The sequence below is a fragment of the Trichosurus vulpecula genome, chromosome 9, assembly GCF_011100635.1.
Source record: "Trichosurus vulpecula isolate mTriVul1 chromosome 9, mTriVul1.pri, whole genome shotgun sequence".
In the NCBI taxonomy this organism is placed as follows: domain Eukaryota; kingdom Metazoa; phylum Chordata; class Mammalia; order Diprotodontia; family Phalangeridae; genus Trichosurus; species Trichosurus vulpecula.
The window spans coordinates 36,090,135-36,113,486 of NC_050581.1; the positions used below are offsets into that span (position 1 = coordinate 36,090,135).

A 23,352-nucleotide genomic window follows, 5' to 3' on the forward strand; every position below is an offset into this window, starting at 1 on the left:
ATAGTACAATAAAAAAAATAATTGCATATGAAACTGTGAGTCTTTTGTGTATGACTTGCTCTTCCTTTTAAATATAAAATAATCATGTAAATTTCCCTTTTTTCTTCCCTTTCCCCTTCACCTTAGAGATAGCTACCATTAGACACAAATATACATATACATATATATAAAATCATTCTATAGATCTATTTATCAGTTCTTTCTCCAGATGCAGATAGCATCTTCCTTCATAGGCCCTTTGTAGTTAATTTCGGTGTTTATAATAGTCAAAATGATTTATAACAGTCAAAATGGCAACGTTGTTCTTAAAACAATACTGCTATTACTGTATACAACATTCTCTTGGTTCTGCTCATTTCACTTTTCATTATTTCATGCAAGTCTGTCCATACTTTTCTAAGGTCATCGAGCTCCTCATTTCCTCTGATTCTTAAATCTTGTATTTCTTCTTTTTTACTCCCTCTATGTAGCTGTCTGTATTTCTGTTTTATGCCCCTACTAAATAGCAAGCTTCATGAGGGCAGGAACTGGGTCTTATCTAAAATTTGTATCTTCCTAAGAACCTAGTACAACCTAATAAGAGGGATTTTACTTTCATCCGCTGTTACTTTGACCAAATTCCCACATGTAAGCAGAGTGGGTCTTATGAATATATGGGAAAGGAGCATGCTGATCAATATTTAACAACCAGATTTCCTGAGAGAGGGAGGAGTGTGCATGCAGAACACACTTCTAGGTTTAATTTGCATTGTTAGTATTTTCTCCATCACTTTCAAATGTCTAGACCAGAGGTGTTCTGCAAAATTCCAGAATGCAGCTGGAACTAGACTGAAATATAAATAGGAAATGTGTAACAAAGTAAATAAAAACACAAAATTACATAGATGTTGTTAATTTATGGTTTTCTAAGTCATCATGTGGCCCTCAAGGATCTATCTCTATTTGAGTGTGACACCACTGAACCGTGTTCAGTTGTTATTCAGTCGTGTCCAACTCTTTGTGACCCCATTTGAAGTTTTCTTGGAAGATACTGGAGTGATTTTCCATTTCTTTCTCTAGCTCATTTTACAGATGAGGAAACTGAGGCAAACAAGGTGAAGTGACTTGTTCAGGGCCACACAGCTAGTAAGTGTCTGAGCTCAGGAAGATGAGTCTTCTTGACTCCAGGCCTCACACTCTATCCACTGCAGTACCTAACTACCCTAATTTTCATTACATTGTCCTAACATTCGCTAGAACCGAAGTAATTTAAAATTTTTTAGTGTCCTCTGATCTATGTCCAGGGGCTGTAGATTTGGGAGATAGAAGGTTTACTGGGAGTCCAAGCCACTGACAAAGGCAGCTATTGACTGATTTCTTCACACCCCCTCTCCATCCCTCCACCCACTGGCCATTGGTATTACTATGGAAAGCAACTTGGAGATCAACCATCACAATCTACAGTTGGGAACATCTTTTGTTTGTTTTGGATTTGGGGGCTTTTTATAATGAGCATCAATAAGAGATAGGTTGTACCACTCCTTCCCATCCCCATCCTTGCCACTCCACACCCCTCCATTCCCCAGGGAATAACAGTGGAGCTAGGAAATCATTTGGGACTATATATTCAAAGCATTCATGGAACGAAAACATTTTTATGAATAGCAAGAAATGAGCCCTGCTGTGTATACCTACCTACGAAGACATACGGCTTTGCTAGACGCTGCAGATGAACAATAAGCTGGGCCCAGAATTGAACAAGAGAAGAAGTGGGCCAAATTGCATTTGGGAAATTACACAATACTTTCAAATCACTCCCATCCCTGACATCAAAATCTGTATATTTTTTAGCAACAAATATCTTCCCGATTGTGGAACACTGCAATTTCCAAAGAATCAAAATTGCATGCGACCCAAAGGTCAATAGCAAGACTTATCGCAGGTAGAAGTGGACTATAGCACATAACCAAGGCAGACGAGTGAAAAAGTGGCATAAGGATAATAGATCATTGAGGAAATGTGTGATCAGAGATCTGACAAATAGAACAGAATATTGTGTACATTGTCAGACTCAGATTCCGTAGCAGATGTTTTTGTTTGTTTTTCTTTGTCATAAGACAGGGTTCAACCTAGAGCAAGATAGGAGATGAATGATGTAAAGACAAAAAGTGTCAATAAAATGTTTGGGTTTTTTTAAAGAAAAGTAAAGCAGGTAGTCTTTGCAGGTCATGTAGCAGCGACAAGGGTAATAGTTGGACAGCTTAGTTTCATCGCTGAAACTCCTGAAATCCTAAGACCTGTAAGACTGTCTACAGAAAATATATCGGGAAAAAATAAATGGGAAGATGTGGACAAGAATCCTGTGAGATAAAAAGGCATGAGAGGATTGTGAATTGTATAACTGAAAGAATATCCGCATACGTGATGTCACAGTTTCATTGAATATTAATTATATCTGAAGGCTTTCAGATGAGGCATTTAACGGACATTCCTGGGGATTGTTGAGAATGGTCTATAACAGGGATCCTTAACATTTTGAAGTCACGGAATCTTCGGCAGTCTGGTGAAGTCTTTCAAGTAATGTTCTTACATACATAAAATAAAATACATAGGATTTCGAAGGAAACTAATTACATTGAATAAAGATGTAATATTTACCCATACACACATACAAATATTTTTATATATAATACAATTACAAAAATATTATATATAAGGCTATTTCTCTAGCCACTATTATATACTATCTATGCATGTATGCGTAGATTTGTATGTGCATTTGTGTCTATGTTATATGTGTTAAATAACGTGTACATATTACATATGGTCCTGTGTGTGTCATGTTATGTGTATATATATATTATGCAAATAATCATAACTATATGTACATGTCGTGTGTATATTGTATCACATATGGACATGTGTTGTGTGTGTTACATGTGCATACATGATATGTGCGCATATCCTATATACCCACAGAGGATGTTATATGGAGATTTGAAGTCATGGAAGGAGACAAATAGCTAGACAGGCATGCGTTAAAGTGCTTTCATGTGCCCTGGGAATACATTTCTGCTTGCTTCTCCCCTCTTGATATGACCTCTCCCACTGCTCCTTCCCAAACAAAGAATGTAAGATGTGAACAGGAAAACCCCTTTTCCTCGGGCCTTTAGGCCCATTGAGGCATTTAGACCCAGCCCTAGTGCTTACAGAGTGTGTGTGCTTTTCACTCTAGTAAATATACTGCAGAGGTATGTCAAATCCTTTAAATATCTACAGTTTGAAGGAAGGCCCTAAAGTTGGTGAGCAAAAGGAGACCAGAAAAAAACCTGCCATTATCTAAGACCAAAAAAACACTTTCCTCTTTTCTTCCCTTGGCCTCTTTCCCCTCAAAACCATGTTTTTTCTCCCTAACAAAAAAAAATATCATCTGAGTCAGAATTCAAGCAAATTCTTTAGAAGAGGATGGGAAAATTTCAAATTGGAGGGCCTGCAAGCAGCCCTTTTCTTCTTTCTCCTCTTCTTCATCTCTGTCCCCGGCCTCTTTTTTTCTCTCCCACAAGTCATTGCTAATTTTAGCCCATAGCTCATAGGCAAGCCCTTATATGTGAGGGCTCTTTTCAGCTGCAGATAAAACGAGCAATATTACTGAGATAGTACAATATGCCCTCAGAAGAGGGCACCAAATGGCACCATGACAAATGTCTACCCTCTGAGAGAAAGCACTCCCTAATTTCCAGAAATAATGAAGTACCTGCTATAATATTGCCTGTTTATACTCAGAACCTATTCCTGATCATGTCACCCTACCCCCTTACTCAATAAACTCCACTGGCTCCCTATTTCCTCCAGAATCAAATTAAAAAATCCTTTGGAATTTAAAACCCCTTACAAACTAGCTCATCCAACCTTCTCATGCTTTCTTCCCCCTCCACACTCGACGAGGTAGCTATACTGGCCTACGTGCTGTTCCTCACACACAGTCCCCCACCTCCTGACTCAGTGTACAGTATTTGCCCTGGCTGTTCCCCTGGAATGGTTTCCCTCCTCTGCTCTGACACCTACGTCCCCCAGTCTCCTTAAAGACTCAGCTCAAATCCCACCTTCTGAAGGGGCCCCTTCCCAGTCGCTTCCATTCACACTGTGTAGACATTCTATGTACATGGCTATTTTCATTTTGCCTCCCTCATTAGAATGTGAGCCCCTTCAGACCATTTCTTTTCTTTTTCCTTTCTTTTTATCCCCAGCAGTCAGCACAGTTTCTGGCATATCTTTGTCGTTCAGTCATTGTCCAGTCATGTCTGACTCTTTGTGACCCCATTTGAGGTTTTCTTGGCAAAGATACTAGAGTGGCTTGCCATTTCCTTCTCTAGCTCATTTTACAGATGAGGAAACTGAGGCAAACAGGGTTAAGTGACTTGCCCAGGGTCACACGGATAAATGTAGGAGGCCAGATCTGAACTCAGGAAGATAAGTCTTTCTGACTCCAGGCCCAGCACTCTACCCACTGAGCCACCAAGCTGCCCATTCCTGGCATATAGTAAGTGCTTAGTAAATACTTGTTGATTGACCCTCTATGTGCTCCTAGAAAAGGGACATCTTAACATACATTTATAGGATCATAAGATCGTAGCTTTGGGGGGAGGTATGGGGGGGGTAGGTGAACAACTAGGTGGTACAGTGGATAGAGCACTGGGCCTGGAGTCAGAAAGACTCATCTTCCTGAATTCAAATCTGGCCTCAGACACTTACAAATGAGCTGGAGAAGGAAATGGCAAACTGCTCCAATATCTTTGCCAAGAAAACCCCAAATGGGGTCACAGAGAATCAGAGATGACTGAAACAACTGGACAGCAAGATCATAGATTTAGAGCGAGAAGGAGCCTCAGAGGACATTAAGTTCAACCTACCTGTGAGTTAGGTAGCAGATCCCTATTATCCCCATTTTACAGGTGAGAGAACTAATATTCAGAGAAGTTAAGTAATTAGCCCAAAGTTATGCAGCCATAGCAAGTGGTAGAGTCAGGACTCAAACTTTGATCTTCTTGCTCTAAGCCCGGGAGATTATGTAAAAAAAAACAACACCAACTAAACTATAAGTAAAACGTGACATTATTTATTTATTCATTTATTTTTAATTTTTTTTTTGCTATAGAAATACAAGGTCTTTAATAATATTTTATTTTCCCCCAGTTTCATGTAAAGTTGTATCTAGCCCCAGCCCCTTCTAGCTCTAATTTTCTATGATGCCTACATCATTCTGTGAGTTCATTGGCAGAGGGAACTCCCAGGTAAGGGACCTCCTACCAGCGCAGGTCAGTACATTCCTCCATAACTTACGTTCTAAGAGAATTGCCTAGAGAAGTGAGAGGTTATGTGACTTGCCCATGTAAATTTTTAACATTCATTTTTAAAAATTTTTGAGTTCCAAATTCTCCCTCAATCTGACATTTTTTAAACATAAATCCAGACCACAGGAGAGAGGTTTCCCCTTAAAAAAAAAAAAGAATCCTCCCCTATGGCTCAGATGTCATATACAGAGAGGCAAAGGATTAACATGTTGCGATAAGAAGAACCCTGGGGATTGGGTGGAGCCATCTAGGTTTTAGTCCCATCTCTTCCATCCGGTAGTTGTGTGACCTTGGGCAAGTCACAATCCCCTTGTGCCCCAGTTTTTTTCAGCAGTAAAATGAAGGGATTGGACAAGATAAGGGGTTTTTCACTTGGGGTCCTTGAATTTAAAAAAAAATGTTGATAACTCTCAATATAATTGGTTTTCTTTGTGCACCTTATTGTAACGCATCTTCATTTGTAACATATTTTGTGCTTTTAAATATATTATTTTGAAAAGGGAGCCACAGGCATCATTGGACCACCCAAGGGGTCCATGACACATGCAAAAGAAGGACTCCTAGACTAGATAACCTAGCCCTGGCTTTCTCTCTCTAATATTCTATGATGCCTACATCATTCTGTGAATTCATTGGCAGAGGGAACTCCCAGGTGAGGGAACCAGTGCAAGTCAGTACCTTCCTCCATAACTTATCTTCTAAGAGAGTTACCTTGAGAAGTGAGAGGTTAAGTCACTTGCCCAGGGTCATACAGCCAGTAGGTGTCAGAGCTAGGATTTAAAAGCAGGTCTTTGGTTCCAAAGCCAGCTTTCTATTGCCTACATCATCCTCCAGTCCCTGTCCCTATCCTATGTCATTCCATGCTGTCCAGGAAGCAGGAGAAAGTCAACCCTAGGAGGACTTCAACTTTTTGCTACTTCTTAAGACCTTATTCAGGTACCAGTCCCCACAGAGCATTAGGCCAGTGCTGTGAACAATTAACAGACCCAACACACCCACACCAGTTGTAAAAAGTGAATGATTTTATTTTTGATTCTGGAGTTACTGCCTCTAGTGTTGCAAGCATGAATAAACGGAACCAATGATTGCTCCTCCAAAATACTTTGCTAAAAATTTGCCGGTTGTTGCAAGTGCTTCCTGTTTTCCCTAAAGAAAGTGCTTTGGGAGTTGCCCTAAACTTGAGCTTTAACATTTCAATAACAGCAGGGCTATTTGATCATCCTGCTTATATGCCAACTCACATTCTCACTGAGCAGTGAGAGGCCACAGGCAGCTATAAATAGCCTCCAAACAGATTATGTCCTTCCACAGGACAGACACAGGGGCAGCTGAGGCATTGCCACCCCCACATCCCATCCCACCAAGGCCTGGAACACTCAAATACCATATGGAATGCCCAGGGAAGGGAAGATGAGCTGAGCTCACAAATTATAACGATGCATCCGAAGTGTCAATAGGTCTGGAATGATATACTCATTGCCCCCTGAATGTCCTTGGTGGTGAAGCCAGTAGTTGAGAAATAAACATTCCCTGTGGTGTAGATCCCAGACTCCTCAGGCATAACACGGTACAGCAAAGACTAGTAGAACAAAAACCTTTCTCCTAGATCAGCCTTTAACAACAAAACAGCATACATAGAGACACGCCACACGACGAGACAGGGCTTTCCAATCATGATTTTCTTTCCCAGCTCATTGATTTCTTGAAGGAGCTCTGACCACAAGGGACCCGCAAGGGCTAGCTCAGAGCACAGTTTCTCTTACAACTCCAATAAGGCTGTGTGGCCTTTCTGGGTCTGTTCTTGGGACCCTTCTCTCTACTCTCCGACTTTCTGCTGAGGCAAAAGTGCTCAGATCTCCACAACTCTCCAGATGAAGGAGGCCAGGGTGTCTTCTATAGGGCAACATTTGTGCCCTGGATGTGCTTGGCTGAGCAGGAGTCATTACCTTTGGGGGAAGAAAACAAGGAAAAAAATATCAGTTCAAGAAGTAGTTCCTATCTCTTTAAAAGAAGAGCAGGACTTGAAGTCCGTAGACCTGGGTTCAAAATCTAGCTTTGCTACCTCCGACCTGTGTTACCTTGAACAAGTAACTTAATCACTGGTCCTCGGTTCTCTCATCTCTAAAATGAGGGAGCTGAACTAGATGGCCTCTGAGGGCCCCTCCAGTTCTATTGCTATGATCCTATTATTCTCGCTGGTCCTTGGTTTTCCCATTTATCAAATGAGGGAGTTGGAACAGATGGTTTTTGAGGTCCCTTCTGACTCTAGACCTATGATGCTATCACTAGATTTTTAAAAATCTTATTACTTTGGTTTTTAAAATTTCTTTCAGTTTTTATAAGGTAGGAGAGAAAACATCTCTCCTACCCCAGGAATACTCTTCTTAGGTAAGAAGGGAAAATAGAAACAAAGGCATGGCAGTGGAGGGCTTGGGACAGGTAGAGAGAGGGCAGCCTTAAGTATTAGGTGGGGAATGAAAAGAAAGGACATATGAAGAAAGACACTATCTGCATCCAGAGAAAGAACTGATAAATAGAAGTATGTATAGAATAATTTTACATATATATTTGTATCTAATGGTAGCCATCTCTAAGGTTGCGGGGGGGAGGGAAGGAAAAAAAGGGGAAAAAAAGAAATTCACATGATAACTTTGCTGTATATTTGGAGGGAATAGCAAGTTGCACACGGTAGATTTGCAGTTTCATGCACAATCATCTTTTTATTGTACTGTGTTATGGAAATGCTTGTTTTGTTCTGCAAATTGAAAATAAAATAAATTTGTTATACAAAAAAAAAAAGAAAGAGAGGTGGGAGGACAAAACTATATACCATGCAATATGGCCTAGGGCCCTGGTGGTGGTGACAACAATCACGTGCCATTAAAGTCATATTTTTGTGCCTATTACACAGGCTTCTTGTGTCTATTCTATACCTAATTAGATTAAAGGAAGCTATGGCTGGTCCATCCTGAGTATCCAACCTTGATGTAAAAATGCAGTGAGTCATAAAAAACTTAGCATAGCAAAAACTTTACAAGTCCTCTGTGTCTTATTCCCAGCAGGAAAGTATCTCTCTTGGTTGAATGGGCCCAGTTTGGGGAGGCTGCCTTGCACTTTCAGTCAGTCAATAAACATTTAAGTGCCTACTATGTTCCAAGGCTGGGGATATAAAGAAAGGAAAGAGGATGGTCCCTGATCACAATATAAAGGGTGAGATAACCTACAGATAACTATGCACGAACAAGCCATAGACAGGATAAATTGGAAGTCATGAATTAAGAGTGATCAGGAAAGACTTCCTGTAGCAGGTGGGACTTAAAGGAAGCCAGTACATTTTATCTCTGGTATGCTAGAATACATTCATTTTCCCCTTTAGAAAAGTAAAAAAAATTGTTTATTAATATAAATTCCACCTATTTACCTTGCAGACAATTTTGGGAGAAATCAAACTGCTTCCCAGATTTCTGTCAATTCAAATAAAGTCCATTTGCGTCACTTTCAAGGGACTGAGAAAACATGCCATTCAAGGGAAGCCTTAAATTCAGGAATCAAAAAGGCACGCTCTTATTGTCTATGTTCCCACACTGTGCACTGGACCTTGCTTCATCAATATGCCCTCTAGACCCCCAGGCATTGCCATCTGACTTGCCTGGCAAGTCAGATCCCTTAAAGACCCTGGCCTGCCCATTTGCTCTGCAATTGAATTCTTAAGGACCATTGGGTCTTTCCACCCAGTGTCCTTGCAACCTTGCAACTGAAACTTCTTATATGTGTTATCAGCCTTAATGGAGCCTGTCATGCTATTCTATCTGTATCTCCAGTGCTTGGCACAAAGGAATCACTTAATGAATTGTTTTCCATTCATTCATTCATCTCCCTTTACTTTCACTTCAAACATCTTATCCCCTTTGTTTTTAACAGATTTCCTTTCCCACCATAGGTTCTCGGTTGTGATATCTTTACTCCAGTAACAGTTTCCAGGACAGTCCTCCTGGAAGGCAAGTCATCCTTCATCTTCCCCTTTGCTCCCTTGAGAGGACAGTTCTGAAATGAGTGTCTTTTGAACAGTAAACAAGACACACTAAGGTCTCTGATTATTCACCCTGAATGTGAACAATAAAACTACCTGTTCAAGGAAACTGGCACTTGTGATGGCTTCCTCCATGTGCTCTTCATCAGACTTGAGGACAGATTTGATGTTCTCCACCAGTTCGTGTATGTCTGGGGTCATACTACAAGATGACTGCTCCAGGAACTTTGCCACCAGCAGCTTAGTGTCTATGTAAGATTTGTAGTCTACCAAAGAGCGAGGTCTAGCTCGCACAGCTCTTGCTCGAAGGCCCTTTCTCAAGGTCACTGGAGCCAACTCTGTTCTCACTTCAGTCTGAGTCGCAGCTTCGCAGCTAAGCACAGGTCCTACAGGTAAAGAGAAAAACTCCTTAGCACACTTCTGCCAATGCCACTTGAACATAAGACTATCTGAAACCCCAGCCCAGGTCTCTAACTCAGCATGGAAAATCACCTGGCAAAATACTGACATCCATGCAAATCTTGTCTTTCATTTCACAGAAGGAGGAAAAGAAATCTACAACACAAGGTTTGTTTCAGGGATGTCTTTCAATCCAAGGATGTCCCCAAAGGTTTTAGCGTGTTACGGAAGACAATTTCTGAGTTATGCCAAATGACAAAGAGCAACCAGGAGACAAAAGACAACACGTGGTCATATGTAATATTTTCAAGTGATACTTGCAAATGGATGGCGAATTGATGAGTCACAGAGAGAAAGCATTTCTGTTCTGGCGGAAGGAGACGACACAACAGGGGAGGGATGAAAATGTTGCTTAAACGTGTGGGGAGGACTAGAGAAACAAGGTCTGTGAGAAGATGCCACTATCACTCTTTGGCTATATAGCTTTATCCTAAAATTCTCAATTTTCTGTTCCTGTTTCATTTCACCTGTGCTCACATGACGTCTATGAGGCAAGTAGAAGGCAAATCACCATTTCCATTTTGCAGACAGAGAAATTTAAATCCAAAGACAGTAAGTAGCTCATTGAGAGTTGTCTAGTCAACAGGGTCACTTAATGAGAACACTCAAATTTCTCAACTTCCAAGGCTGGGTTTCCTACATCACCAAGTTTGTGAAGTTATTTTAAGGATATATAGAACAACTCCATGAACTAGACACTGATGGGGCCAATGAGCCAGGAGGTATTGGGAAGAGGAGGGAGATACAATCACGTTTCCCTAACTATGCAAGAATAACCAGCAGCCTTCAGCCTACCCAGGATGGAGGAAGCCAGAGAGGCAGGAATGAAAACATTCAAGCTATGACAGGAAGCAGGAGGGGGCAATGAGATCGTGGCGAAGGATGCAGAGACCTCCTGGACCCTTTTTCAGGCACACGGAGCTCTAAACAGAGGAAAAGAAGCTGTCTCCCTCCCCGCACCACCCCCTCCCAGTTGATACTCATTCAGTCTCCCAGCAGTCATGGTCTTGATGCAGCACTTGCTAGGAAGGCTTTGCTAATTACACTTTAATGTAAGGGCCAAAGGGCAGGGTCTATGCTCATTCACTTGAATATGCCCTGGCCACCTTCTGCATTAAAAAGTCCAAACAAATAAACATGTCCACCCTCCTGCCTGCTGACTTTCAGCACTGCAGGAATTGAGTAAGGGTCCATCTTCTAAGACTATGCTGTAGAGAGAACTAAGTTCCAGCTGAAACCGGCAGGCGGCCAGCCCGAGTCCTCAACTTGCTAGAGTAAAGGTGGAGGAGACCCACGGTGAAGACAGGTCTTGGGATTCTTAGAGCCCAGGCTGCTGAGGCCTGTTGGGGTTGCAGAGGTGATACAGTCAGTCACGGGGAGGTGGGAGAACCCCACTCTGTGGCAGCTGTAGAAACAAGAGGAGTTTTCTCTTAGGTACATGGTCAATCTATGACTGTGGCAAACAACAGATGATGTTAGAGGAGATGAAGCAGAACTTACAAGAGACTGAAAAGGTAATTTGGCCATCGGAAAAGTTGGGAAATTTATGAAGTATTAGGAAGTTTTCTTGGAGATGAGTTTTATATGGGTACGTTATATATGTCACTTTCTGGAATCATGCTCAAGGATAAACCTATATTCATTCAAATAATATGTGCAGAGAGGCAAACACAAGCATGGTTGTGTGTCTATCCATTTAAAGTAAATCCCATTTAATGGTGTTTGTTTTAAATGGGACGATCTGTTGACAGAGTTTAAGTTCAATACGATAAAAATGAACATACTAAAAGAAAAGTAACCAGTAAAAGCAGACACACCCCCTTAGCTTCTTCTTCCAAAGAAAACACTCCTCCCAGCAGGATTAATAATGTCCAGAAATCAGAAACCAGGTCTACCAACTTCTCCTGTATATCACCTACCAGGATATCATGTGCAATGGAGGGCTTAATCAGTATTTTTGACCACGAAAAATGAAACTTGAAAAGATTTTGAGCATCTAAGTATGAGCTGATGCATCTCCCTAATATGTGCTGGCTCCCTATTTTTTTCTCCAGGACATAACTCAACTTCCATAAGGATACCACCTAAAATTAGGGACCAGAGTCTGACCTACATCACTTGTATTCAGGTAGAATCTTTAAGAAAATGATGAAAAATGTTCTAGTTAGAATTCAGCAAAATGACATCACCTCTGGCTGTCAAGTGATGGAGTACAGGGTCGCTTTTGGATCTTGCTCTCAAGGGTTGCAAGGTTCTCCTACTCGATGGAAGATGCGCTAGGTTTGAATCAGGAGTCGACAGAGATGGGCTCTCTTCCTCAGGTGTGTTAGGAATGTCTCCACCTGATTTGTTGAAAGAGAAACATAAGTGAATTTTCATCAATCATAACACTTCACAATTCAGGCCAGCAGTACCTGCAAAGCCAAGGAGAAATATCAAGCAAGCATTTATTAAGGGCCTGCTATGTACTGGGGACTTTGCTAGGCTACATACTAAGGATATGAAGTAATTCCTATCTTCAAGTAATTTTCAGAATGAAATAACATATACACATATAAGCATGAATAAACAAAAGTAATGGGGGAAGACGGTGGATAGGAAATCCCAGGAAAGGCCTCATGGAAGAGGTGATGTCGTAGCTGGGATCTGAGATGCAAAGGTGAGAAGGAAATACATTCCAGACATGAGGGGATAGCCTATGCAAAGATATGGACATGAGAGATGGAATATCAGATGTGAAAAACATTGAGAAGGTTTGGCTAGACTGTTGAGTACATGAAATGTAGTGGTATATAACAAGCTTTGGAAAGTTTGGCTACAGCCAAAGGGCTTTAAGTGTCAAAGAGGAGTGTCCTAGAGATAACAGGGAGCCACTGGAATTTATTGAACAGGGATTGACATGGTCAGACGCACACTTTAAAAATATCACTTTGTTATAACTTAGTAAGCTTTCTTTAAATGACAACTCTAACAGGAATTCATGATTTTAAAACAAAAACAAATCAGCCCACTTTGAAAGCTATTAAAAAAAAAACACACCAGTGCTTAAAATCTCCCAAAGTTCACAACTGCCAGACAATTCCTGGTATTTCGTCAGGAAGAACACAACAAAATAACACCTGAAATAGCTTACCCTCCATAGGCTAGAAGCCAAAATGCACACCAACAAGGAGGAAGTCTTTATATCTGCATAACTCAGAGGGTTAATTACAAGGTGTGAAAAAATCCCAAGCAGCCTAGTCAAAAGACAAGTCGCAGCTAAATGATCCATTAAAATTACCCTGGGTTAGTTTGACTTTTGTTGAAGAAAATAAAATTGAAGAAGTTGTAGTCCTTCACTGTGGTTTGAGGAAGGAAAACAACAACATTACAGAATACAAATGCATTGAGGAAACCTGAGTATTCTCCATGTTTCTACTCAAGATCGAAAATGAGCAAAAGAAAAGAAACCAGTTCCAAATGTTCCAAATGGCATTACTGAAAAATTACCATCATCTGAAAGAGCTGTAGCCTGATCCATTATTCATTACCATTTGCAATTTAGTCCTGGTGGACAATTTTCTGGGCCATTTAAAACCTCCCCAAAGAGGGCAAGCTGTAATAATGCACCTTTAACTTACAAGGATAAATGTAAACCAAGCCCTGTATTCTCTGTACTACTGAAAAACTGAATTCACTTTATATTAAGGCAACATGACCCTGGCCCCAGTTTATAAATTATACAGGGTGACCTCATAGCCATCCACTCTACAGTAATGGAGAGGCTTCCAGAAAGATCCATCTTACCTGGAGGGGGGGGAAAAAGTACTATAGCATGGGGTGGGGCAGGACGGGACTGAGGAATGCCAAATTAAACCCTAGGTTTTGGAGAAGAGTTAGCGTATTCTTAAAAGATTGTGTAGTCCAATGTGATTTCATATCTTTGTCAGTACAGATGTTAGTGAACACAGCAACAGCTACAGTTTGAATAATGTCCTTCAATAATAAAGACTAGCATATTGAGAAAACAATAAAAGAAATTTATGCTACAGATCTATATTGATGACTGCAAGGAGATATTTCAATCATCTGAAATGACCAGTAATTGTCACCAGTTTGGCAAATGATCAGGGCAGAAGATTATTTCTTATTAAAGTAATGTCTTTGTTACCTTGAGACACCTGTGCATTGCCTGGGTCCAATGGGCCTGCCACAGCTTCGGATGCCTCTGGAATTTGGAATGAAGTCCCCTATCACACAAAACATCATCGTTTGCTTTTGTTCAAAACCTAGTCTCTGTTTTAGCCACTCTTTTAAAGAGGATAACGACATAGAATGGCCTTGTTCCACAAAGTATATTACACTCGATTGTTTTGTGTAAAGGTTATTTTTTTACTACTAGAAATCAAATTTTTACTCATCTGTACCAAAAATATCCATAGTGATTTTATCCTTAATACTGAAACCTAGAAATGACCTACATGGCCAATGATTGGGGAATGCCTGAACAACTTGTTGTACCAATGGAATGAGATATTATCATATCGTAAAAATGACAGGTATGAAAACATAAAGAAGTAAGTGAGGACATGTAAAGTGCAGGGTGAAGAAAGCAGAGTCAAAAGATATATGCAAGCTGGGGCTATACAGGAAAAAAAAGAACAGCAACAAAATCTTACACAAAGAGATGGAAAAAAAATTGGAAGAGGAGATGATCAAATGCATTTCTCTCCCTTCTTTGGAGGGAGGGAGGGGACTGTAGGTGTGGGACATTTCATATACTTTCAGAGTTGGTTGATGTGTGGATTGATTTAGCTGAACTGCTTTTTTTCTTTCTTCTTTGTTACAAGGTCGGAGCTCAAGAAGGGGTGGAGAGAAAGAAGGATATAATCAGGAAGGAAGGGGATATAAAAATAAAAGACATCAATTGTGTCTTTAAAAGATAGAGTGGGACTACATGACAGTAAATATTTGAAAAGACTTGGGCTCAAGTCTTCTGACACTGTGGGGTAGGGGAAAAGGGATAACATCCTTGAGAAATTTTTTTTTTAAGATTAGAAGACACTGAGCAAATTGCTATTATGGTTTACATTTTCTTTTTACTAAAAAGTATATTTTGTTGTTTAAAGTTTTCTATATGACCTACATCTCACATGTTAGTGAGACTGTAATACAAATTATCCTTAATAGGATCTTAAACGTCCTTGATAAGAAAAATGATGATCACATTACCTGTTCCTGATTGATTTGGCTCACTACCGCTTCATAAGGAGGGGGTGGATCCAGAGGACAGAAAACTTCCACACCTTTAATCCGAGCTCCGTAGATGTGTGGAAGTGGGATAACATCAGAGCCTACCATCCTAGGAAAAACACCTTGGCATCAGTGAACATATTCTACTCAATTCATAAGCATTTGATTGTTTAATTAATGACTGATTGATTGAGAGACAGAATACAATAGGGGATAGTGCCCAGGACTTTCTATCATATAATAGATTCATGACCTTGGGTACCACACCCCTATGAGTCTATTTCCTCTGATATAAAATGGGGATCAGAACACTTGGCACTCTATCTAGCTCCCAGGGTTGTAGTGAAGAAAGGAAATTGTAAAGTATGACAAAAGTGAGTTTGGGGGCAGTGATTTGGACCTGTGATTTAATCCACATGGAAACTCCCACTACCAATGCAGACCACCAGCTTGTCTGTAATTTATAGTCTTAGAGGGTAGTCTGGGAGCACCAGGAGGTTAGGTTACTTGCCTGAGGTTACAGGGCTAGTATGAGTCAGAGGGAAGACTTGAATCCAAGCCCTCCTAACTCCAAGGTCAGCTGCCCACAGAGGGTGACCATCACACCACCCTGCCTCTGTTTACTGTTTAGTAAATACTGGACAAGAGTATGGGGTAGATCATCTAACCCCTCTAGCACCACACTTTCCCTATATAGAACATTCGGGTTATATAGGTAACTGGTCAAAGGATATATGAACAAACAGTTCTCAAAAGAAGAATTGTGAATTATTAATAACCATTTGAAAGGCTGTTCCAAATAACTAATAGTAAGATAACTATGAATCAAAACATTCATGCCTGGTATTAGAAAAGAAAACAAAAGATAGGTTGCAGAAAGACAAGCCCATTAGTACATTACTGGTGGAGATGTGGATTGGCCCAACCACTCGGGAACTCACTTTGGAATTATGCTAACAAAGTGACTAGAATTTCTATACCCATTGACCCAGATATTTCACTGTTAGGCATATACATCAAGGAGGTCAAAGACAGAAAGAAAGTTTCCACAGACAACAAAATAGTTTCAAAGAAACCCTTTTTTGTGAACTAGAAATAAAGTGCCCACCATTTAAGAATGGCCAAACTGTAGTATGTGAATATAATAGAATATTCCTGAACAACAAGAAATGATGAACGTGAAAAATTAAGAGAAACAGGGGAAGACTTAGATGAACTGAGGCAGAGGGAAATAAGTAGAAACAGGAAAACAATATACATAATGACCTATGACATTATGTCCATGTAAATGAATAGAATTGTAAAATGAAACTAAATGATGTATAATTATAATGACCAAGTTTTGAGCCGGAGAAGAGTTGAGCAGATACACCTTTCTCCCTTTTTTGCAAAGGGTGGGAGGGGATCATGGGTTAAATATTGCATATATTACTATTGGTTAGTTTTGCTGAACTGTTATCTTAAAAAAAATTTAAATCTTTGTTACCACTAATATGGAAATAGGTTTTACATGATCACACCTATAACCATATAACCTTCTTTACCGTCTTAGGGAGGAGGGAAGAAATTTGAAACTCAAAATTTTATTAAAAAGTGAATGTTAAAAATTACCTTCATATGTAATTGGAAAAAATAAAGTACTATAAAAAGTCTTTGTCACAAAGAATGGCTTGCTGGATAGGGGAGAGTAAGGTACATATGGGGAAATGAGTGTGATAGAAAAACAAAAGGCATTAATAAATTTTTAAAAAGAAAATCAAAAGTAGCCTAAATTGTCATATCCTATACATTATGGATCATGAAACAAAAGGAGCCCAATAAAAAGAAACATTCTTAAGTGACAATTCCTTTCCAAAGCACAGTTAACAAAGAGGAGACAGACGGGGAGGAGCTCAGTGTTGTCACTGCACAGGGTGATTAATACATATATAGAGGAATCACCATGTGCTTTTCCCCAAGGGCCCAACAAATTCATATCATATGATAGGTTAGTGCCGGGAGAAACAAGTACTTCAGTTTTTCTCTTTCATGTGCTTGTCATGAGAAATTCAATAGAGTTGATTGATGGCACAGCTTCAGCTTTTCACCAGAAATATCCCTCCAGACAAATTATAGTTTGCAGTAAACAACAATTTCCAAAAATTCTAACTTTGGCCTGAAGAGAAAGCCAGAGGAATTGTGGCAATAGAACTGGAATCTGAGGACGTTGACCATGTCACTAAATGTCTCTTGGCCTTGGTTTCCTCACCCGTAAAATGGGGATAGATCATAGCATGAACATTTCAAAAAGTTGTTTGTCAGGATCAAGATAACACCTATAAAGCGCTTTGCAGAAACACCAGGTAAATATCTGCTGCTATTACTGTCATTATCATTATTATTATTATTAATGACTTTCTGGCGGGTGTTCTTTAGCTATCTAGATACTTAGACAATACTCATGAAATCCCCTGGGAAGAGCTCACAATTGAATGCAAACACAGATAAAGGAATTAAGGTTGAAGTATGGGCAGCCAGATGATCAGGCTTTCTTTGTTTTGGTGGAGCATGAAAGGGACACCTACAAAAACAATAAAAATCATTCCAACAGGGTCTCAGCATACATTTAAGTAGTAAACTTTGGACTGCACTGAGTTTTGGGACACCCTGCATTTAAGGTTTGCAAAGTGTTTTTACAAATATTATCCTGCTTTATCCTCATAACAACCCTATGGAGGAGGTGCTATGATCATCCCAATTTATAGATGACGAAATTGCGGCAGGCCAAGGTTCAGTGACTTGCCCGGGGTCACAGAGCTAGTAAGTATCTGAGGCTGGATTTGAACTCAGGTCTTCCTGACTCCAACTCCAGCACTCTATTCAGTGGGTCATCTAGCTTGCGGGGAACTTTTTAAAGAGCATCCTTCATGACATGAATTTTTTGATTTTTTTTTAAAGAATTTCAGGAAAAACCCCATTACTGTCACAGAAAGCACTAAAAGTAAAATCATAAGCACAGCTGATCCTTCCTTTTTAAGAGGTGCTTCTCATTTACTTGAGCTTCGAGAAAAGGAAGATCAAAGAATGGCAGTGTCTCTTTCCCCAACCTTTAAAAATTGTTAAGGAATTCTAGACAATGGAGGTGGCTTAAACACAAGCTAGTTAAACCTGGCTTTTACTATGCAACAAACACCTTTAGAAAATTGTTGATTGCAAGCAGGGATGTAATAGGGAAACTTTTCTTATAAGATGTGAAAACACACTATCTTTTATCGATTGGGTCAACTGTGAACTAGCCATGCTACTGAATAATAATAACTTTAGTTCATATAGTCCTTCAAGGTTTACAAAGGGCTTTCTTCCCAACACACTGTGAAGTAAGAAATGCAAGCATTGTTATCTTCATTTTATACATGAACAAAATGTGGCTCAAAAGGAGCTAAATGAATTAATTACCAGTAGTCACACAGCTACCAAGTCCTGGAGCTGGGATGAAAACCCAGCACTCTTTCCACAACAACACAGTGCTACATAGTTTGTTGGGCTATTGTTCAGACATTTCAATTGTGTTGGACTCTTCATGACACCATTTGGCATTTTCTTGGCAGATACTGGAGTTGATTGACATTTCCTTCTCCAGCTCATTTTATAGATGAAAAACTAAAGCAAACAGGGTTAAATGACTTGTCCAGGGTCACACAGCTAGTAAGTGTCTGAGGCCAAATTTTAATTTAGGAAGATGAGCATTCCTTGCAATAGACCCTTCCCGGTGACTATCCAGGCTGTCCTGGGCTGGAGCTCTGCTTCCCTGTGCTATTTCGTGGATTCCGCAGTTCTAGAATTTGTTCAGAGCCATTTTTTACAGGTGTTTGGAGGGACCTGGAGAAGAGCTTAAGCAAGTCCCTGCTTTCCAGCCACCATGTTGGCTCTGCCCCTGAAGATAAGTCTTCCTGACTCTGATGATCTGGACCCAGAATTCTCCCATACAACCCAGTTCCTGGCTTCTTGCCCAAGGCATCTGGCCCAGCCCAGCCCACCTAGATACTCAATAGTCTTTTCAATAGTCCTTTCACTGTGGCTCTCTGACCTAGCCCAGACCACTTAACTCTGTTCACTCGGTACCCCTGGGCCCCCCAAGTTATTTACCACTCCTTAATACTATCCAAATCTTCTCACAGTCTCTTTTTTGCATAAAAGTGTCAGTCTGACCCCCTTTAAGTTGCAAATTCACTTAGAATCTAGCCCAATTCTATTGGCGATACAAATAAACCATGCTACTTTGACTGAAAGAAGGCTTGAGTCATCAAATAAAAAATCCTGTTTGTGAAAGGTTTAATATTAACAGGTTGTAAATATATTAACCTAACATTATTCTCTGTCAGATAATCCAGTTGAATTTAAGTTCCTTGAGGTCAGGGACTGTTCCACTTTCCTCTTCATGCCATGCACATAGTAGGAACTTAATGAATTTCTGTTGACTTTAAGTGCAGTGCTTGTTTACTAAATAGCAATTTTATGTGTGATAGAACTGGGAGCAATCAACGTAGCCAACAATTTTCAGTAGGAAACAAGATTATCTTTGGGAATTAGTAAAACAGACCTACAGCTGAAAGGGACATCTAGTTCAATGCCCTCATCTTACAGCTGAAGAAACCAAGGTGCAGAGATGGTGGGTGACAGACGCTTAACATTGATAAAGGTGATTCTTATGATGTCACTTTTAGCCAATTTAGAAACATCTTTGCTAAGGAGTATATGTGATGATGAAAAATTCCATAGGTTATAATATAAGGATGCTTTGTAGGCTCAAAGTTCTCTGTGTCCCAAAAATCTCGATGCAGTTAGAAGCTTTAACAACTTCAAGCTACACTAAAAGGGACAGACACCCTGTATCTACGTCCATTTTGTGCATTTTTTTCCATTTTTCTTCTTCTTCATCTTAATTGCATTGATACATCTTGTTTTTATATCACCTTCAATCCCAAATATATTCCTACCCCCTCCTATCAACTAGCTATCCCCTATACTAAAGATTAAAAAAGAGGGAAAACACCAGCAAAACATCAACCTTATTTGACATTATATGCAATATTTTGCCCCATAGTTCCCTACTTCTGCTGAGGAGGGAGGAAGGTGCATTTTTCTCAGTGCTTCTCCGGGTATCTTGATCTTGGCATGTGTTTTCTACCTGGCAGTGATTCCTTCCTCACAACCGTGTCCTATTCTCAAATGCCCTTGCAATGAATGTTTTGAATGATAGGAACACTTGAGGATAAGCTTGGTTTTACTTTCTCTACTTCACATCTGATCAAGTGTGGTCTTAGGTTTCAGGAGGAGAGCCCAAGAACCCAACCTGATCTTCCAAAAGGGAACAAAGCCTGACAAGAGCTCTATTCAAGAAGTAAGAGAGGAAAGGAAGGAGAAAGAGGAGGAGGAAGAAGGGTCGGGTCAAGTCTAAATAACACACTGCTGGCCATGAATCCTAATCCCAAATGAGTCACTTTCCCTTTCTGCTACAGAGGGAAATTAAATTTGCCTGTTGCTTTTGTCCTTCTGTGCTCACTGCACCATTAAAAAAAACACAACAACAACAAACCAACCCTAACTAGATGTCACTTCACATAGGGCCACCAAAGCCCTATGCTTACTGAGCACAGCTACAAATCATGAAACAACACAGTGACTTTTTTCTGCATGCTGGCATAACCTCTTGCTTTGGAGAGATCCAGGGGCTATTTATGATTGTCTAATAGTGACAGATTGGACTCACAATTTAGTAAACAGGAAGAAAGGGAATTTTATTATCTCCTCAACAGCAAATACTTCTTAATTTACTAATGCCTACTATATGCAGCGGTATCTGTATGCAGAACATCACACTAGTAACTGGGAGAGAAAAGTTTAGATCAAAAGATATAGTCCCTGTTCTCATGGAATTTACCATCAAATGGGGGGTGGGTTGGGGGCAGCTTTCACATATTCACTGCAGTACAAAATAATATAACAGCATAAATTTAGCTGAGAGATGGAAGTAAGGCAAAGTGCTTCATAAAGGGTCCAAAGGAGGAATTACCTAGATGGACTGAGGTGAATAAGGAAAGGTTTCCTAAAAGAATTGGCTTTAAATGATGGGGCAGGTATTTAAGAGGGCAGCTTGGTGGCACAGTAGATAGAGTGCTGTGCCTGGAGTCAGGAAGACCTGAGTTCAAATCCAGCCTAGCTAGATCCTTATTAGCTGTGTGAGCCTAGGCAAGCCATTTAACCCTGGTTGCCTTAGTTTCTTCATCTGTAAAATGAGTCAGAGAAGAAAATGGCAAACCACTCCAGTGTCTTTGTCAAGAAAACCCCAAATGGGGTCACAGAATCGGGTACGACTGAAACAACTGAACAACAGTAAGTATTCAAGAAGTCCTGAGCTCAAATCCCACCTCTGACACATCATAGGTATGTGACTAGCCCAGACCAAGTCACTTGACCTCTCCTCCTCCCCAAAGTGCCCCCAGCAACTCTAATAAGTCACCAACAGTTGCCAAACTGCCCCTCAACCTGGGTGGAGTTTCTACGCCAGAGAGTTCCCCATGCTGATAAAATTACAAATCTGGAGCAGAAAAAAAGGACATTCAACAGGCAAAGGAGATAGGGAGGAAGAAAATTGGGGCATCCCAAACATACAGAAGACTGTATGTATATATTTTCCATAGTGCTGTGAAGCCCATTAAAGCCCTCATTTTACCATTCTTGGAGCAGCAGATACATCAAGTCTTCTCTAGACCATACCATTGGTCAGAATACCATGCTAATAAAGCCCTCTCCTTGTTGAACAGCTGGTCTCTGACACGATGTTTCCTGTTTTATTTTTGGCTTGTTCCACGGGCTAAAGTGAGTCCTCCTTCCCCTTCTCCCCCAGACACACAGAGACACAGCCCGCCGCTGGAGGGCATAAGATCGATGTTGGACCAGGATGCCAACTTTCCATAAGGAGTGGAACGGACAAGAAGTACACGGAGTCTCTGAAGTGGATATCCAGTTTAGAATACACTTCAGACTCAAAAACAATGACTCAGAGTGAGGAAAGGCAGAACTGGAACGAGCCATTTTTGCTCCTGAGGCAAAGTAGTTAGGTAGGGTGAAGGCTCGCCTGAGCTCCTCTGGGACACCAGGAGGTTTGTTCTCTATTAAATGACCAGCTATGTGGGGAATAAAAAGGGAAGATAGCAGTGGTGGAGGTGAGGTAGAGTTGCCAGGGGGTGAAATTGTGCCTTTGGATGGTGCAAATGATATGTTCTAAATTTTCCACTCTGATGCAAAGCCCCAGTGGCCCCACCCTAGTCATGGTTCCGGGAGTAGGCAAATCCCCTAGATTCCCCAGGCCTGAAGGTCAGGTTTAGAGACACCCCCACCCCATTGAACATTAATGCCAAAAACAATTTTCAATATCTGTTCCAGTGATTGAAACAATATGCAATTAGACCCTGTAGACCGGCCCTCCACAGCTGAATAGCATAAAACTCCACATGTACCTAGGTGAAATTAAGGAATTCTTTAAGAAATGAAATAAGCTACAGTAGTTCATACAGGCATAGTGAGTGGTTCAGTTAATTTTCAAAAAAGTCCTGTCAAAAGTGTCCCAGAAACCAAGTCTGTCTTTGCCTGAGAACGAATACGAAGCCAGATTTTGGTTCTACCCAACAGCAATTTCTGGGCTTTCTGCGAGAGCATCCCAATTTGTGTCGTAAACATCACCAGGCCATCAATGTCTGCACGTACATGGTTAAGGGATGTCTGTCTGGAAGCTGCAATTAAGAAATTGCTTCTTTTTCTTTTTCTTTTTTTTAAGGGTTGGGAACTTAGTAGCCTAACTGAACCAAAGAAGATACATTTGTGGCTTCTGATGGTGGTAAAGCAGAGTTTGCAGGCATCTTAATTAGGAGTCCTCACAGAGTAACCAAGCTCTTACTCAACAAATGACAGCTCTTCTCTCAAATGGCGCCAGGTTTCCCTTGGAACACAGTGGGATGTTGCATAATTATATCCTCAGGTCAAAATGGGAGTACAGTTGTTACCTTTCCTCTGATTTATTGGCTGGGGTGAGGCAGGGGCGTGGGAGAGGGGGAAGGAAGCTAATTCTAACTCCATACCTATAACTCTCTCTTAGGACTTAACATAGAGGTGGGGGCAGGGGGGGGTTGGTCTAGTTTTCTGGTTTAATTGGTATGGGGAATTTCCAGTGAGGAAACGCCCTCTACCAATGTCCATTACCAACTGCACTACACGTTATGGTCTTTGAGAGTTGCCCACGGTCACACAGCCAGAATGTATCAG

The 23,352-nt window shown here is 40.6% G+C and overlaps 1 protein-coding gene across 1 annotated transcript in view; it reads right to left on the reverse strand.

Moving 5' to 3' along the window:
- Window positions 1–6,334: 6,334 nt before the first annotated feature.
- Window positions 6,335–23,352, reverse strand: part of FAM189A2 (family with sequence similarity 189 member A2) — a 76,642-nt gene continuing 59,624 nt past the window's right edge. The window contains exons 7-11 of the mRNA XM_036738239.1: window positions 15,031–15,160; window positions 13,970–14,048; window positions 12,009–12,161; window positions 9,457–9,746; window positions 6,335–7,276 (exon numbers count right to left, since the gene is read on the reverse strand). Of these exons, the coding sequence (XP_036594134.1) occupies window positions 7,073–7,276; window positions 9,457–9,746; window positions 12,009–12,161; window positions 13,970–14,048; window positions 15,031–15,160 (856 nt within the window). The 3' untranslated portion in view covers window positions 6,335–7,072. The remainder of the gene's footprint in view (window positions 7,277–9,456; window positions 9,747–12,008; window positions 12,162–13,969; window positions 14,049–15,030; window positions 15,161–23,352) is intronic.